Below are 18217 nucleotides of genomic sequence, written 5' to 3'. Positions count from 1 at the left end.
CGCCGCTTGCAATGTCGTGGACAATAAAACGAGCGCACCCTTTCATACACTCTGACTGAATCACCAGTAAAAAACACTCTCTCATTACTATATACTAGGGGGTGACGTGACCAAAATGAACAAGGGGGAGGAGTGTGTGGTTGGGGCAGTCTGCCTGTCCTCCCTTACGTCCTCAGAACACAGATAAAAAGGCATGGCTCAGAGCTCTAGAATCATTCACTTCTGAATCTTCAACTGACCTGAAGCTGAAAAATGAGTGGGCGTGGCAAAGGCGGAAAAAGAGACCTGCTCTATAAAAGTAAAAAGAAAGGGGGGCTGGGGGCTGTGGACTTTGGGCTCAAACTAAAAATTTCTTTTTGTAAAAATGTTGCATCTGGGTTTAAAAGGAAAGCTCTGTGGATTGGAGAGGTTTTAAGCTGGTCCAAAAAGAAGGGTAGGGCAAGGAGCTCAGTACCTTATTATAAATTAATGTATGGGGATTTATTATCCAACTCTGAACACCTGAACATTGACTGGATCGAAATGTCCAGTAAGCATATTTATTCTATTATTTGTGATGATCTGTATGGTGGCATCTTTCCCTATAAAGGTCTTGATGATGTGCAGAAACAGGTGTGCTTGAAAAATATATGGAGCAAAAACTTATCTGAAAAAAAGAGGGATGTAATGTGGCTTGTCTCTGTTAGGAGGCTAGCTGTTAGAGCAGTTGTAAAATGGAGCTGCTTTGTGACAACGGTGAAATGTCCAATGGGAAATTGTAATGACGATGAGTCAATAGAACACCTGCTTGTAGACTGCCAGAGGTCAAGATATGTCTGGGGGAAGATGACACTCATCGGTTTTAAAATCAAGGTGACTTATAACGCTGTTATGTATGGTGTGTTTGAGGAAAAAATGTCTGCTATGGATCATGACTTCTATTGGTCTGTGATTTGCACTGTGGTAAACAAGTTATGGAACACTAGATGTGCCATGGTGATTCACCAGGAATCCATATCTGGGGAAGTTGTATTCAAGCAGATAAGAACTGAACTGAAAAGGCAAAGAACACTGGACTCAAAACAAAGAATACTCAAGCCATGGCACCTTTTGGCACTTTAAAAAGTACTGTTAAAAAAAAAAGAAAGAAAAAAAAAAGAGAAAAAAAATATATTCTATTTTTTTTTCTATTTTATATTTTTGTATTTATAGGCCTTTTGGCTTCAATGTAAAAAAAAGGGGGAGTGAAAAAAAAAGAGAAGTAATGCCCTTACATGTAGTAATAGGCCTATAATTGTGTAATTACTGTATGATTGTTTTCATATGCATTTTTGTAGTCTACTGCTTAAAATGACTGTATTCATATGCCTGTTTGATTGCTTGAAATGATTGTAAAACCTGCAAAATTTTCAATAAAGTTTATTTAAAAAGCAAAGGCGGAAAGGGACTGGGAAAAGGAGGCGCCAAGCGTCATCGCAAGGTTCTTCGTGATAACATCCAGGGAATCACCAAGCCCGCTATCCGCCGTCTGGCTCGCCGTGGCCAACACCGTGGCGGTGTGAAGCGTATCTCCGGTCTGATCTACGAGGAGACCCGCGGTGTCCTCAAGGTGTTCCTGGAGAACGTGATCCGTGATGCCGTCACCTACACCGAGCACGCCAAGAGAAAGACCGTGACTGCCATGGATGTTGTCTATGCTCTGAAGAGACAGGGACGCACTCTGTACGGCTTCGGAGGTTAATAACGCTGACTTGATCTACCAACAACCCAAAGGCTCTTTTAAGAGCCGCCCACACGTTATGTAACGAGTTTATTCCCACTTTCGTGCACAACTACAGCTTTTAAATTGTACATGTGAATACAATATGGTCACTAATATTCCAAAATACGAATATACTGTGCTGCTAAAGATACTCAATGTTGAAATTCCACACGCACGACCAGGCAGAAACGTCTTATTCCCCACATTTGCCCAAATTAAACCGCGCCTTGCTTCATAAGCACATTTTAAGCAGCACGGGACTTAAATCGGCAAACAATCCTTGATCTAAGATGTAACCTGTCTTTACTTGTGGAATACGTTTTGATTCGAATGTTTACTTAAAATTGTACGCTCTGCGATGAACCATAGTACAACTGGCTTTCTCTGCCATTATTAGTCTATGAACACGTAGAGGCGGGAAAACAATGAGTTCGTTATCTTACTTTGAAATACTCAGAATACAGAGTTTACATTACAATGTCCCAACTGAAGTTAACTGGAGTGATGGAACTAAATCGATTCTGCTTTCATTGTCTTGAAGTAATAAACGGGCTAGGAATGGAGAAAAATAAAGTAACACACACACACACACACACACACACACACACACACACACACACACACACACACACACACACACACACACACACACACACACACACACACAGAGAGAGAGGAGAGAGTTAATTAACTATTTCTTATATTATAGCCTAATATTGGGAATAATGCCATTGTCTCAATGAATTGACAGATTGATATAGTCTATACCTTTTGTTAGTCAAGGAAGCACTATGGCTTGTTTGTTACCATTGGGGATATGGACATTAAAATATACATTTAGCCGCTCAAAATAATACAGGGACAATAGAGCGCACGAGCGGGAGAAATAATACAGAAATAAAGACACCGCCCTCTGTGGGAGGATCATCAGCCAATCATCTGCTGGGAGTCACACCACCACATTGGCATTGGTTGTGTATAAATAGTGGTGCGACTGGGCGCTTCAGCTCGTTCTTCTCTGCAAACCACTGATAGAATACATTCAGGATGCCCGAAGTCGCCAAGCCAGCGCCCAAGAAGGGCTCCAAGAAAGCCGTCTCCAAGACCGCCGCCAAGGGCGGCAAGAAGCGCAGAAAGTCCAGGAAGGAGAGCTACGCCATCTACGTGTACAAGGTCCTGAAGCAGGTCCACCCTGACACCGGTATCTCCTCCAAGGCCATGGGCATCATGAACTCCTTTGTCAACGACATCTTTGAGCGCATCGCCGGTGAAGCCTCTCGTCTGGCTCACTACAACAAGCGCTCCACCATCTCATCCAGGGAGATCCAGACCGCCGTCCGCCTGCTGCTCCCCGGTGAGCTGGCCAAGCACGCCGTGTCTGAGGGTACCAAGGCTGTCACAAAGTACACCAGCTCCAAGTAAACTGCTCTGTCTGCTACTCTGCTCTAAACACAACGGTCCTTTTAAGGACCACCCATATTTTCCAAGAAGGGGTTGCCTAAATGCTATCAAATGCCTAACCGTCTGTTTGCTTTTAGTGGAGTCTGACTGGAGAGCGTAAACCGCTAAGGACCATTTATTAAGTAACTTTACATAGGGATAAAATTACGAGTCCTCAAATTAGCAGAACACCAGAGTGTAAAATGTCAGCTGTGTATATGGAACTGCGAAACGTGAATGAAATGCACAATTGTCATTTTTGAGATCAGTTATTTTAATTCCTTTGCCCTGGTCTCAATTTAGAACGGTGTAGATTACACTAAAACATTGGTTGTATTATTAATCCAATGCCATTAACATGTTAGGCTCCGTACACATGACGGCCGGGCTATACCAGGAAAACGGCCCAGAGCTCCCCAATGAAAAAAGATGGGTCAAGTCTGATTACGTGAAAGGATATTCACATCAGCACGGTTTATTGCTCATGAGACCGAATATGCATAGCAGTGCAGATGCACGCATGGTTATTTCTTTATCAATACAATTTACAACAAGTAATTGTGTCCTTTTTAGGGCAATAGGAGCGACTCTTTGTTGAAACAGTGGGTGGCTCTTAAAAGAGCCTTTTTGGGGTTTGTAAAAAAGAGTTGGTGAATTTATTTCTTGGCGGCTTTCTCGGTCTTCTTGGGGAGCAGGACAGCCTGGATGTTGGGCAGCACGCCGCCCTGAGCGATGGTCACTCCGCCCAGCAGTTTGTTGAGCTCCTCGTCGTTGCGGACGGCCAGCTGGAGGTGGCGGGGGATGATACGAGTCTTCTTGTTGTCACGGGCTGCGTTTCCAGCCAACTCTAGGATCTCAGCGGTCAGGTACTCGAGGACAGCCGCCAGATAAACCGGGGCGCCGGCACCGACTCTCTGGGCATAGTTGCCTTTACGCAGCAGCCTGTGGACACGACCCACGGGGAATTGGAGCCCGGCACGGGATGAGCGTGTCTTGGCCTTCGCCCTTGCCTTTCCGCCGGTTTTCCCTCGCCCGCTCATTCTGAAGGTTTATTGATTGATAGAGTATAAGCTCGAAGAAATGTGCTGGAGGAGAGGAATACGAGACGTTTTATAGCCTACGTTCGACTTTGTAACACACACTTACTCTTTTGTGATTGGTCGGAGATACTCTCTGTGCGCCCCACCAATCATAAAAACGAGTGTGTGCGCGGGCTGAGTGTGTATGAGCTCCCCACCAATCACTACTAGCGGCGTGAGCGGCTCCTCCCAGTCTAAACTCTGGTTCCTCCCAAACAAGGAGGTTCCTGACCCCAGACCAATCAGAGAAAGACGGCGCCTCAGAGCCGCTGAAATAAAAAGAAAGAGTTTGCGCTCATTTTTATCACAACTTACTTGTTCAAGCAGCCGATAGAAGAAAATGGCCAGAACCAAGCAGACCGCCCGTAAATCCACCGGAGGCAAAGCCCCCAGGAAGCAGCTCGCCACCAAGGCAGCTCGTAAGAGCGCGCCGGCAACCGGTGGAGTGAAGAAGCCTCACCGTTACCGTCCCGGTACAGTGGCTCTGAGGGAGATCCGTCGTTACCAGAAGTCCACCGAGCTGCTGATCCGCAAGCTGCCCTTCCAGCGCCTGGTGAGGGAGATCGCCCAGGACTTCAAGACCGACCTGCGCTTCCAGAGCTCCGCCGTCATGGCTCTGCAGGAGTCAGCCGAGGCTTATCTGGTCGGTCTGTTTGAAGACACCAACCTGTGCGCCATCCACGCCAAGAGGGTGACCATCATGCCCAAAGACATCCAGCTGGCCCGTCGTATCCGTGGAGAACGTGCATAAACTACACGTCACTGTCTGACCCCCCCAAACGGCTCTTTTAAGAGCCACCAAAATATATCTTTGAAGACATTATTTCCTGCAAACGGTCTTTACATAAAAGTAAGCCCATGATAAGACTATTATTTAAACTAACATAACTAAACGTATTGCAACAACTCCAATAGCAATCTATTTTACATGTTTGGTCGAGAGAAATTACACACTGACGTAATTCATACTACTTTATGTCTTTGTTCTAAGAAATATGCCGTAGTAGCCGTTTGTGCGACAGTATATAGTAAATTAATCAAATAGAACAATGGCTTGCTTGGTCGACACTTCATGGACAACCGTTTGATTTAGGCACAAGCCCGGGAATCGGAGAACAAAAGGCTTTGTCACAGGCAATGAGCGGTTACTTGCACTTTTCAAAAAAAGGGAAGGGTGGGGGCGGGTTGAGACAAAGCCGTTTCCCAAACACTGGGTCGGGACCCATTTCTGGGTCACGGACCAATCTTTATGCGTCATTTCGTCACGCGTCATTAAAAACAAATATGGATTTGACAATTGTTCAAACAAACAAACAAACAAACATCTAAAAAAAAAAACATAATACCGTATAAGAATAATAACTGAGTAGTGAAAATAGTCGATCTGCAAGCTCTCAAGACGGTGCGAAGCGACACATTGTGAGCATGTAGATCTGCTAATTTGGGTCCTGGGCGAATGTCTAATTTATCTTTTGGGTCACAGGCTAAAACGTTTGGGAATTATACTGTTCTAATTAAAGAAAACAGGTTAGATGTGTACACAATTCTTACTCTGAGTGGAGTAAGATATATGCATGAGGCATGTCTTAGTATGTAGTAGTAGGCATAGAGAGAACTCACTAAATAACATTATGGACCATGACAGTAAAAGCTGATGTAATGTCTTTCTGAAAGTGTATAATGACCCTTACATGTCCACTTTCAGAGTTAAACTAACGTCTGGTTTTATTGTGTTGTTGTTATGGGGCCATATATTGACTATACTCTGTTTATTTAATTATATGTCATAACACTGTTACTTATTTATAGATTGTGAAAATAAAATGTAATTTCACAATTATACCACTAGAGGTCACCGCCTGCTTATGGACACCTTAGCTTATATGTTAATGCATTCAAATCACATAGTAGTTCATAAAGGAGAAAAAGCGTTCAATCATATACCGGTAAGTCTAGACCAGAGTTGAGATATTCTCTCCTATATTATGTTCTCTACCTAATAGAGTTGTTGAATAAAACCAACTTTTGGGTAACTAGATGACATGATTATTATCCCTATAATATAGTTGTTACCGGAATGTAAGTGTGTGTGTGTGTGTGTGTGTGTGTGTGTGTGTGTGTGTGTGTGTGTGTGTGTGTGTGTGTGTGTGTGTGTGTGTGTGTGTGTGTGTGTGTGTGTGCGTGCGTGCGTGCGTGCGTGCGTGCGTGTGTGTGTGTGTGTGTGTGAGAGTGTGTATAAAGTGTGATAATTGTGGGTTGGACGAGATACTTTTGAAGAACTAAGTAATTGGATTAAATTACCAGCTCCAATTGGATTAAATTACGCCCCCCCCCCCCCCCCCCGATATTTAAGAAAACATCTAAAACGATATCTGATTTCTTCCTCACTGTTGTCCACGTGATTTCATCTACTGATGTGTTATCTTACCTAATGTGACTTTTTGTCTTTTTATCTCTTTTGTGCAGTTTCTGTTTTTATTTCTGTATTGCACAGCTGCTCTAGTGGATAAATTGTATTATTTTGTATTGTTCCTTTGTTTCCTGTGGAAATAAGCTTAGTCTTTTCATGGATCTCCTTTTAGTAGACCTTGTACCAGTGAACTGTACCGTCATGAAACTGTACCTTTTCCTATGCAAACTTCTAATAAAGTCTTCAATCAATCAATCAATTGTTCTCATTGAACTTTTAATATGTCTAATTAATGTTTCCAAATCAGCCCAATGGCTTATTCCTCTCCTTGCACAGTATTTTGTTGCCTTGATATGTATTGTTCTACTTTTTTATAACAATTTCATAATCAAACTAAACTAAATTATACAATGATAGCCATACCTGATGTAGTGAAACGCGGAAGCAGGGATTGAACCCGGGACTCCCACTCGCCAGTCCAATGCACGACAACCAGTCGTGCTAATAGGGCTGAGCCCGATTAGCAGGGCTGTCGCTGGTTCATGGCTGGTACTAACTGTGGGGGCTACACTGACAAGAAAATTGTACACAGGACAGTGGCAAAGGCCAATATTGTGACACACAGTGTGTGACGTGCAGAGATCACCTGTGTTGTACATAGTTGACATAATCTATGCCCACGGCCAACAAAGGGAGGCCATGTTGTAAGAATCTAGATCTACAACTATATCTAAACTTAATGAGCCAATTTGTGATCAGCATGCAAATGATTTGAATTCACTCAGACATCTCAGACATTCAGCTCTATTCCTGCGGGGGAGGGAGGGAGGGTGTTGAACTCATCAAGATGCTCAACCCGATGCTTCACACCAAAACCAGCAGATACTAGATATTCATAGTCCTGGAATGAAGCGCTTCTGTACAAACCAAGAGTAAGCGTTTTGGTGTAAATCAAATCAGCATACCAGTGGCTTCTCAAAGTGGAGGTGAGGGTTGAGGGGATAATAAAAAAAAGGCCTATTTTAATCATTGTAATCAAAGTTTGTGATACCCACTTGTACATAGTACATTCCTCTGTGTTAATTTGTTGCATATGTAACGACAAAAGAGACTAAAGCCATTGACACTGAAGAAGGAAAAAAAGAGAGAAACAATTATTGTAATAATATCTGTCCATTTTCATATTTTGTCTATTTATACTCTTTTGTAATTAATATTTAAAGGCGGATTTTGGCTTTGATGTAAAAAAGGGGAGGTAAAAAGGAGGGGGGGGAAAGTAATGCCCTTACATACATATTCCTTGTAGGCCTACTGGCTCTAATATGTTTGTTGTATTTGTATGACTATTGTCACTTTAATGTACATGCTCAATGATTGTAAACCCTGCAAAACTTCAATAACGTTTATTTAAAAAGGGAAAGGACCGTTGTGTTTTACTGTAGAATAATGTGGTTTACTTTGAGCTGGTGTACTTGGTGACAGCCTTGGTGCCCTCAGACACGGCATGCTTGGCCAGGCTCTGGTGTGTGTGTGTGTGTGTGTGTGTGTGTGTGTGTGTGTGTGTGTGTGTGTGTGTGTGTGTGTGTGTGTGTGGTTCAGTCAAAGCTCCACCCCATGCCAGACTCATCAGAGACAAAAGGCTCACCTTCAGACCAAACCCACAACTTATTACAGTGAGGGAGGACAGGTCTTTCCACAGCTACAGGAGGAAATACTAACCCTGACCACTAGAACCTAGTCAACTATACTGCTGTGGACTTTAACAGGAACCAGGACTCACAGTAAAAGTCAACTACAGGGAACATTCAAGAGGAGGGGAGTGTTACCACCTCTGACTGGCACATTTTCTGCTTGTTTGTTTCTTCATCCGGAGACAAAATGGCTTCTCACGTGTCATTTTCAGAAGAGGATTTTTTCTGTCCTGTGTGTCATGACATCTTTAAATATCCTGTTCTCCTGTCATGTAGCCACAGCTTCTGTCATGCCTGTCTGGATGAATGGTGGTACGAGAATGAAATAGAGGATTGTCCAGTTTGTAAGACAATATCTACAACAAAATATCCACCCTGTAACCTGGCTCTGAAGAAGCTGTGTGAGGCCTTCATTGTGGAGAAACATCAGAGACCTTCAAAACGTCAGAGAACTTCACCAGGGTCTGAGGATCTATGCAGCCTGCATGCTAAGGAACTTAAGCTCTTCTGCCTGGAATGTCAACAGCCAGTGTGTGTTTTGTGTCTTAATTCAGAAAAACATAACAACCACATATTCAGACCCATCGATGAAGCTGCACCTGACCTCAAGAAGAAAGTCCTGAAATCACTGGATCCTTTACAGATCCAACTGAGGGTTCATGGTACAGTTAGGAATGGATGGGTGAAAACAGCTGAATACATTAAGGTCCAGACCCAAAACACAGAGAGGCAAATTAAGGAACAGTTTAAGCAGCTACATCACTTTCTGCAAGAGGAAGAGGACATCAGACTCATTGCACTGAGAGAGGAAGAGCAGCAGAAGAGTCAGATGATGAAAGAGAAAATTGAGGGTCTGGACAGAGAGATATCAACCCTTTCACACACAATCAGAGCCATAGAGGGGGAGCTGAGAGCTGACCACATCTCATTCCTACAGAACTACAAGACCACAATGGAAAGAGTCCACGTCACACAGGAGTACCCAGACTACCGACAGCTGGATCCAGGAACACTGATAGACGTGGCCAAACACCTGGGCAACCTGACCTTCAGAGTCTGGGACAAGATGGAGGACATTGTCTCCTACACCCCTGTTATTCTGGACCCGAATACTGCCCATCCAAACCACTTCCTGTCTGATGATCTGACCAGTGTGAGAGGTAAACAACTGGATATCTGGAGTGGACAGAGAGAGCAGCAGCTTCCAGACAACCCAGAAAGGTTTGGGTGCAAAGGCTACGTCCTGGGTTATGAGGGCTTTAACTCTGGGAGTCACAGCTGGGATGTTGAGGTCGGAGACAGTAGTAGTTGGAAAATGGGTGTTTTGCCAGAGTCTTTCCCGAGGAAGGGAGACAGGGGGGGTCAATACTGGAACCTAGCGTTATGGGGTGGTTCATACTCTGCAAACTCCTCGGTCTCACCTTACACGTCATATATCTCACTGAAGCAGAAACCCCAGAGGATCAGATTCCAGCTGGACTGGAATGAAGGAAAGCTGTCATTCTCTGACCCCGACACTAACACACACATACACACCTTCACACACACCTTCACTGAAACACTCTTTATGTTCATGTCTACTATTACTACTGGGAAAATATTACCAGGGAAGATCAATGTAACTCTGGGATGATGATGATGACTGTAGAACATAGACACATGTTAGGATACCATAGTGTTTTGTTTTGTTTTTCCCCCAGGTAGTGGATGGCGTTATTGCAGGATGTTGGCATGATATATTTGATTAAAACTAGTTATTTTGTATTTGTATAAAAAAGATTTCATACATAGAATTAAAAATAAATTAACTGAACTGTCAACATTCAGTTATATGATTCCTAAAGAAATTGTCAACTGTACATGATGAATGCTTTAATTCAAATAAATATGCTAAACATGTTTTCTGTGATCTGTTTCATATTTCATGACATCAGACAGGAGATTTTATGTGATGTTAGAGGTAAACATTACAGATGTGTGGTTTGTGGGTGAGGTAAACTACACATTAAATAACACATCCAAAGGGTTTTCTCTAAGCCTTCCTCAAACAGCTGGACTGAGATGTACAGAGTACAGACCTAAAATAATAATAATAATAATACTAATACATTTTATTTGCAACACTTTATATTTGAAACAAACCTCAAAGTACTACCTTGCCATAAAAAGTCAAGAAAAGAGTGGCACTGGATATAAAAACAATGTCAAGAGACCCCCTCCCCCCAATTGTAAAAACAGACAAAGGCATTGTCAGTAAGTCCATCTTGCCTTGTTAAAAGAAGGGGATTAATCCCCTTTTAAAAGTGTCAAATCAACGGACCGCGGTGCCCTACGGATAGATAGATACCTTTATGGGGCAGTGGTTCTCAACATTTTCAGGGTGTGACCCCCCAAAATAATCATATTTGAACTGGGGAATCCCCCACCCTGCATGGTTGCAACCTGCATGACAAGCATTTGGAATTGTAGGAGTTGGGGCATTACATTTGACTCAGTTCACAGATAAATATTATGACACAAGGTGTTTTGAGCTTGTAGCTTGTTTCGCAATTCTTGCCTCTTTCTTAAATTATATTATTTGATCATTTGGCTAATGTTCGGCCAGTTTTTATATATAGTTTGTTTAGGTTTAGGTTTTTAAAAGGTCTTAAAAGTCCTTAAATTGTCACTTCACTGTCATCTGGGGACCCCCACAAAATCATGTGAGGGGTCGTGAACCACTGCTCCAAGGGGCATTCCCTGGGGGCAGCTGAGCAGAAAGCCTGGTCCCCCATGGAGCCAAGCTTCTCTTGGGGGTTTCACACAGTGTGTCGGAATTTCCAGAACGGAGGGAGCGGGTGGAGGGGGGTGTTTTGAGGAGTTCCTGTAGATAGGAGGGACGAGGGATGTGGATGCACTCATGGGTAAGGAGGAAAACTCTTCTATCTAAAATGAGGAGTGACTGTCAATTCAATTTCAATTCAAAGGAGCTTTATTGGCATGAGAAAACATACGTTTACATTGCCAAAGCAAGTGTCAAAAATAAAATAAAAACAGTTGAAAAGGGGGGACATATATACAGTTGGAGGGGGTACAGCATTGTGTAAACAGAGCTATGTCATTTTAGGCCTACAGGGTATAAAGCTTTTGGAACAAATAGCAGCATTGTTTTTCCTTAAAACAATTTAGATAGAATAAGAAAAAATAAAGACTCAGATGTAAAAAGCATTTAGAAGTAGCAGCTCGGTTTCATTCTGTATGTGCAGCAGGTATAGATAGTGTGGTTGTGTTCCCGCCTCTAAAATAGCAGATCAAGCTTGTAGATCGTCTACTTTCTTGTATTATTTGTGTGTGTGTGTGTGTGTGTGGGGCGGGGGGGGGGGGGTCTCAGTTTTGTCAGATAAAAATGGGGAGGGAGGGGTCACACAACCAGCAGATAGTAAGACAATGAGAACTCCCTGCTGAGCCACTATACTATATATCCATAGTCCTAGAATGAGCCACTTCCGTGCAAAGCTCTGAATCATTCATGACATTCTAGTAAGTGTTTTGGTGTCAATCTAATCAACATGTCTATCAGTGGCTTCTAAATCTAATCAACATGTCTATCTGGCTTCTTAAAGGTTGTGGGGGTCTGCTAGCCTCGTAAACCTGCCTCTTCCTGCAATTCTGATTTGCTTGCTAGTGAGCAAATAGAATGTAGCTGCAGGAAGAGATGGTTTACGAGGCTCTGGGGAATATTGAAACATAAAGTTACTGTATAAGTTGTGATAAACACAACATTTATTCTACTGTCATTGCGACCGTAGGTCGCATTTACTACCAAAACCTCCACAGGCTGTCTGTGAGTGAGTCAGTGAGTCCGTCACATGTCACATGTCACACTTTTTCCCTGCTTATATCTCCGCACCCGTTGACCCGATCCATGCCAGATTTTACACACACACTCCTTGCCTGCCAAACTACAACCTCCAAGGACCCCCGGAGCCCCGGGACCCCCAGATGTAAAAAATGACCAAATGTGCAAAAATGACCAAATGACCACCCCAACGGGGCTGCTCACGGGGAATTCCCGGGGACCACCGACTCCTGGTGCTCCAGAACGGATGCAAAAGTGGTGGCGCCCCCAGTGGAGGACCCCCTGCCACTGCAGTGCACATAAAATGCCGTAACTCGGGCTAGGAGCGTCCGGGAGAGCCGGGGCCGGTACCTATTCGTCCGCGCGGAGACCATTTTTGCCCTATTTGTGGAGATAAGCCACCTACGGTCGCTTATCTCCCGATTAGGGAGTCTTACTGGTACCAGTGACTCCCTAATGCTTATCTCCAGAAATAGGGCAAAAATTTGTTTTTCCAAAATCTTCCTGATCCATGTTGATGAGATGAGTGTAGACATGCTGTGTAGTGATTTTCGTGATTTTAGGGCAAAATCTGTAGGAGCAGTGTCCAAAAATGTGTTTTAAAAAATCGGCCTGAAGCTGGCGCTATATGGGACAGATTCATGTTGATGGGATGAGTGTAGACATACTGTGTAGCGATTTGCGTGATTTTAGGGCAGAAACTGTAGGAGCAGTGTCCAAAAATGTGTTTTAAAAATCGGCCTGAAGGTGGCGCTAGAAGAGGGGCAGGTACCGGCCTCGGCTCTCCCGGACGCTCCTAGCCCGAGTTATGGCATTTTACCTATGATCCTAGATTACTATTTCTGTGCATTTGAAAAGCAGAACAGGGTAATACATTTACCATGTGCTGTCCTTGCTTATTTTAAATCGCTCTGGATTAAGAATGTGTGCTAATTGCCTAAATTGTAAACATGTCTTCCCTGTGGATATGGTTAAGACACTCGGTTTTGATTAAATTAAACCTACACACCTGATGAAAGTTTTTCACATGAATTGATCTGTTCAAGTGTGCAACAGTAGGCTATATAAACTACAGTATAGTGTTGTGGAGTGACATTGTGTGAAGGACTAATACAGTACCATGTCTGATTTTAAAAAGTAACATGGGAGGCCTACTGGTCCAGCCGCATACCACTTCGCATTGCCACATAGGCATGGATTGATTGATTGATTGAAGACTTTATTAGAAGTTTGCATAGGAAAGGTACAGTTTCATGACGGTACAGTTCACTGGTACAAGGTCTACTAAAAGGAGATCCATGAAAAGACTAAGCTTATTTCCACAGGAAACCATTTAAGTATCTCATATAAGATGCCTGGCGGTGTCACCGGTTCGATTCCTGATCCGGACGACCTTTGCCACGTGTCACTCCCCATCTCTCCCCCATTTCCTGTCAGTAACTGTCCTATCAATAAAGCATAAAAGCCCAAAAACAAATCTTAAAAAAGAGTAACAAAAAAAGTAACGTGGGACAGCCTATAGATAAATGAAGCGAGCCTTGACAAGCTCTGTGGCCCATAGGGCAGCAGCCTCTGTTTTTGTAGCGTGAGTACACCCCCAGTCATGATGTACAAGTTCACCCCCTGGGCATGACAGTCTTATGTATTTTTCTTTGATGGTAAATATTTTGTTGTTGCCTTGAATATGATGGATCTACTGGTATTTTCTTTTCCAGCTGTGTATGTGTGTGTGTGTGTGTGTGTGTGTGTGTGTGTGTGTGTGTGTGTGTGTGTGTGTGTGTGCGTGCGTGTGTGCGTGTAATTTGCAACAGGTCCCCCCCCCAAGCTCGAGTTGCAACAGGCCGGGGGAGTCCACCCCCTGCCAGACTTATCAGAGACAATAAAAGGTTCAGCTTCACAGTGAGGGAGGACAGACGTGTGCAGGCCGCAGGACAGACAGGTCTTTCCACAGCTACAGGAGGGAATACTGACCCAGACCACTTGTACCTACTGCTGACTCAGCTGACAGCTGAATGGACCAGGATTCACAGAGACAAAATGGCTTCAAAGGTGTCCTTTTCTAAAGAGGATTTTTCCTGTCCTGTGTGTCATGACATCTTTAAAGATCCTGTTCTCCTGGCATGTAGCCACAGTTTCTGTAAAGCTTGTCTGCAGGAAGGGCAGACAGAGAAGAAATGTCCAGTTTGTGAGAAAATATCTTCTACAGATGATCCACCCTGTAACCTGGCTCTGAAGAACCTGTGTGAGGCCTTCATTGTGGAGCGATATCAGAGAGCTTCAAAACGTCAGAGAACTTCATCAGGGTCTGACAAACTCTGCAGTCTGCACACTGAGGAACTCAAGCATTTCTGCCTTGAATGTCAACATCCAGTGTGCGTTGTGTGTCTTCACTCAGAAAAACACACCGACCACATGTCCAGAACCATCGATGACGTTGCAATGGATCACAAGAAGGAAGTCCATAAATCACTCAACACACTACTGAGGAAACTGGAGGCTTTCAATGTATGTAAAGCAGACTGTGACCACACAGTAGAATACATTAAGATCCAGACCCAGAACACAGAGAAGCAGATTAAGGAACAGTTCAAGAATCTGCATCACTTTCTACGAGAGGAAGAGGAGGCCAGCATCACTACACTGAGAGAGGAAGAGCAGCAGAAGAGTAAGACGATGAAAGAGAAGATTGAGGGGCTGGACAGAGAGATATCGACCCTTTCACTCACAATCAGAGTCATAGAGGAGGAGTTGAGAGCTGAGCACATCTCACCTTCATACAACTACAAGACCACAATGGAAAGTGTCCAGTTTGCACTGCGGGACCCACAGCTGGACCCAGGTGCACTGATAGATGTGGTCAAACACCTGGGCAACCTGACCTTCAAAGTCTGGTGCAAGATGCAGAACATTGTCTCCTATACTCCTGTCATTCTGGACCCCAACACTGCCCATCCAAGCCACACCCTGTCAGATGATCTGACCGGTGTGACAGGTGAACTACAGCGGCTACAAGCAGGAGAGAGACTGCAGCTTCCTGACAACCCAGAAAGGTTTAAGTCATATGACTATGTTCTGGGTTATATGGGCTTTAACTACAGCTACAGCTGGGATGTTGAGGTTGGGGACAGTAGAGAGTGGAGAATAGGTGTGTTGACTGAGTCTTTTCAGAGGAAGGGAGACAGCGGGGGCCAATACTGGAGCATAGCATTCTATGGTGGTTCACACTCAGCAGGCTCCTCACACTCACCTTACACCTCATATCTCTCGCTGAAGCAGAAACCCCAGAGGATCCGATTCCAGCTGGACTGGAATGAAGGAAAGCTGTCATTCTTTGACCCCGACACTGACACACACATACACACCTACACACACACTTTCACGGACAAACTCTTTCTATTCATTTCGAGTATTGATACTGTGAAGATATTACCATGGAAGATCAATGTATCTCTGGCATGCGGGGATGATGATTACGAGGAGGATTATGATGAGGAGGAGGATTATAACATGTAAAGCGTAGAAACCATGGAAATAGGATATGAAGCCATCGTTGTTTTATACTGAACCATTTAATTCATGTTGACATATCCCGTCACAGTCAGTACCACAATGGAAACATGCCCTTGGGGCTGTTTGTGTTATCCTTTTAGCATCGTTGTGTAATCATACCACTGTACTGTTTGCAAAGTATTCAATGAATCAAAAAAATCAAAAATAAAAATCCAGCAATATGATTGGTTTATTGTCTCTGCCAGGCTGAAGGTGTGGCAGAGGTCTGATTTCTGATAAAAAATTTAAATCTGTAAAATTAAACAATAGGTGATGTAATGTTTGATTAAAATAAACATGTGCCTGACATCTTTTTGTGTGGTGCATCAAGACAAATAATAAATGTGTTCCATAGTTTATGACCTCACGTAGCGATTTCAATATTTGATTTGTTAAATATGTTTGTTTTGTGGAAATACGGTGAGGTGAATAACACATGGATCTCTATTAAATTCAAAGAGTTTTCTCAAATCCTTGAATTTGTCTTTAGACTGAGATGAACATCATGAACCTAAAATGATGAGTGTCTGACAGAGAGACCCATATAGCAACGGGGTGCTTAACCACATTAACCCTAGTGGCCCCATTATTTTTGGGCACATGTTCAAAGAGTTTCAGACATTTTCCACATACGGTTAGGTTTAGCAAAAATAGCTGGGCCACATTGCTGACAAGCATTGTGATGTTACTCATTGCGAGCTTGTAGGTCAGCAATTGGCTATTTGGCATATAATGACAAAGTCTATAGGTCTTAAGTGGCTAATGTAAATCACACAGTAAAACTAATATTTCTCATAATAACACTTTCATGTAAACATACATACGCGGCTGAAGGCACATCTGTTTTTACTGAGGTAGTCCAACAAGTAAAACAAATGAAATGCCTGGGTGGGGATGTTGGGATTCTTTCAGTGCATTTCCACAACATTTATTTTTATTTTGGGGAAGGAGGCTTTTGGTTTTGCCGTAATTTAAGCACTAATAATAGTAGTAGTAGTAATAGGCTAATAATAAAAAGGAAATCTAAACTGAAGTAAGTCAAAACCAACAGCAAACCAATTAAATCTGTAAACGGAATGCTAAACTGTTTATTTCACCTCACTCACTTTTAGACATTCAGCTCCCCCCTGCATGTGAAAGGGAGAGGAGACGTTATTCCATCGTGCTGAACTGAAAAAGATGCTTCACACCAAAACCAGCAGATCGTCAGACAATGAAAACTCCCTGCTGGGACACTAGATATGCATAGTCCTGGAATGTGTGACTTCTGTACAAAGCTCTGAATCATTCATGACCACCCATCTTTACATAAGTGTTTTGGTGCAAATCTAAATCTAATCAACATGACTAGTATCAGTGACTTCTCAGAGTGGAGGTTGGGGGGCGGGGGGGGTTCTCCAGCTTTTTGGGCAGTAAAGTTCTGTTTACTCATTTGTAGCAAATTACTTTGTTTGTAAAAGCATATTTTCAACCTCATATTACACAGTAAAATCCTCCCATTTGTAACCCTGAGGGAGTTAAACATTGTGGCCGGCATGGAATCCCCCCATAAAAGTTATTTCAGATTGGATTTTTGAAGGCCTCATATATATTATTTATGTATATTATTTATTGCGACCGTAGGGAGCTAACTTACTGTAGAAACCTCCATCGGCTGTCCGTGGGTCAGTGAGTCAGTGAGTCAGTCACACTTTTGCCCTGCTCATATCTCCACAACCGTTGCCCCCATCCATGCCAAATTTTGCACACACACTCCTTGACTGCCAAACTACAACCTCCAAGGACCCCCGGAGCCCCAGGGACCCCCAGGTCCCTGGGGGACCCCAGATGTAAAAAATGACCAAATGTGCTCACACGTCACACTTTTTCCCTGCTTATATCTCCGCACCCGTTGACCCGATCCATGCCAGATTTTACACACACACTCCTTGCCTGCCAAACTACAACCTCCAAGGACCCCCGGAGCCCCAGGGACCCCCAGGTCCCTGGGGGACCCCCAGATGTAAAAAATGACCAAATGTGCAAAAATGACCAAATGACCACCCCAACGGGGCTGCTCACGGGGAATTCCCGGGGACCACCGACTCCTGGTGCTCCAGAACGGATGCAAAAGTGGTGGCGCCCCCAGTGGAGGACCCCCTGCCACTGCAGCGCACATAAAATGCCGTAACTCGGGCTAGGAGCGTCCGGGAGAGCCGGGGCCGGTACCTATTCGTCCGCCAAGGCAACGCGGAGACCCCACCCCTCATTTCTCACATGGCCCTATTCTAGCGCCACCTTCAGGCCGATTTTTAAAACACATTTTTGGACACTGCTCCTACAGTTTTTGCCCTAAAATCACGAATATCACTACACAGCATGTCTACACTCATGTCATCAACATGGATCAGGAAGATTTTGGAAAAACAAATTTTTGCCCTATTTGTGGAGAGAAGCCACCTACGGTCGCTTATCTCCCGATTAGGGAGT

At 43.7% G+C, this 18217-nt stretch overlaps 5 protein-coding genes across 5 annotated transcripts; 4 read left to right on the top strand and 1 right to left on the bottom strand.

Moving 5' to 3' along the window:
* Positions 1 to 522: 522 nt before the first annotated feature.
* On the top strand, positions 523 to 1720 carry LOC308284925 (histone H4-like; the record flags this gene model as incomplete). The annotated part of the gene is made up of 2 exons (XM_080725650.1): positions 523 to 529; positions 1398 to 1720. 2 exons carry the CDS (start codon positions 523 to 525, stop codon positions 1718 to 1720), a joined length of 330 nt encoding a protein of 109 aa, XP_080581776.1.
* Positions 1721 to 2788: 1068 nt separating this feature from the next.
* LOC308285992 (histone H2B-like) lies at positions 2789 to 3163 on the top strand (the record flags this gene model as incomplete). The annotated part of the gene is made up of 1 exon (XM_080726949.1): positions 2789 to 3163. The coding sequence occupies one exon, from the start codon at positions 2789 to 2791 to the stop codon at positions 3161 to 3163; it is 375 nt and encodes a 124-aa protein (XP_080583075.1).
* A 674-nt stretch (positions 3164 to 3837) lies between these two features.
* LOC308285987 (histone H2A-like) lies at positions 3838 to 4221 on the bottom strand (the record flags this gene model as incomplete). Its single annotated transcript, XM_080726944.1, has 1 exon — positions 3838 to 4221. One exon carries the CDS (start codon positions 4219 to 4221, stop codon positions 3838 to 3840), a length of 384 nt encoding a protein of 127 aa, XP_080583070.1.
* A 379-nt stretch (positions 4222 to 4600) lies between these two features.
* LOC308285981 (histone H3.2) lies at positions 4601 to 5011 on the top strand (the record flags this gene model as incomplete). The annotated part of the gene is made up of 1 exon (XM_080726938.1): positions 4601 to 5011. The coding sequence occupies one exon, from the start codon at positions 4601 to 4603 to the stop codon at positions 5009 to 5011; it is 411 nt and encodes a 136-aa protein (XP_080583064.1).
* Positions 5012 to 7576: 2565 nt separating this feature from the next.
* On the top strand, positions 7577 to 9994 carry LOC308284924 (E3 ubiquitin-protein ligase TRIM35-like; the record flags this gene model as incomplete). Its single annotated transcript, XM_080725649.1, has 3 exons — positions 7577 to 7602; positions 8638 to 8804; positions 8916 to 9994. 3 exons carry the CDS (start codon positions 7577 to 7579, stop codon positions 9992 to 9994), a joined length of 1272 nt encoding a protein of 423 aa, XP_080581775.1.
* Between the last annotated feature and the right edge of the window lie 8223 nt (positions 9995 to 18217).

This window comes from Nannobrachium achirus (genome assembly GCF_963921795.1).
Source record: "Nannobrachium achirus genome assembly, chromosome: 5".
NCBI lineage: Eukaryota > Metazoa > Chordata > Actinopteri > Myctophiformes > Myctophidae > Nannobrachium > Nannobrachium achirus.
This window is presented reverse-complemented; position numbering and strand designations above follow the sequence as displayed.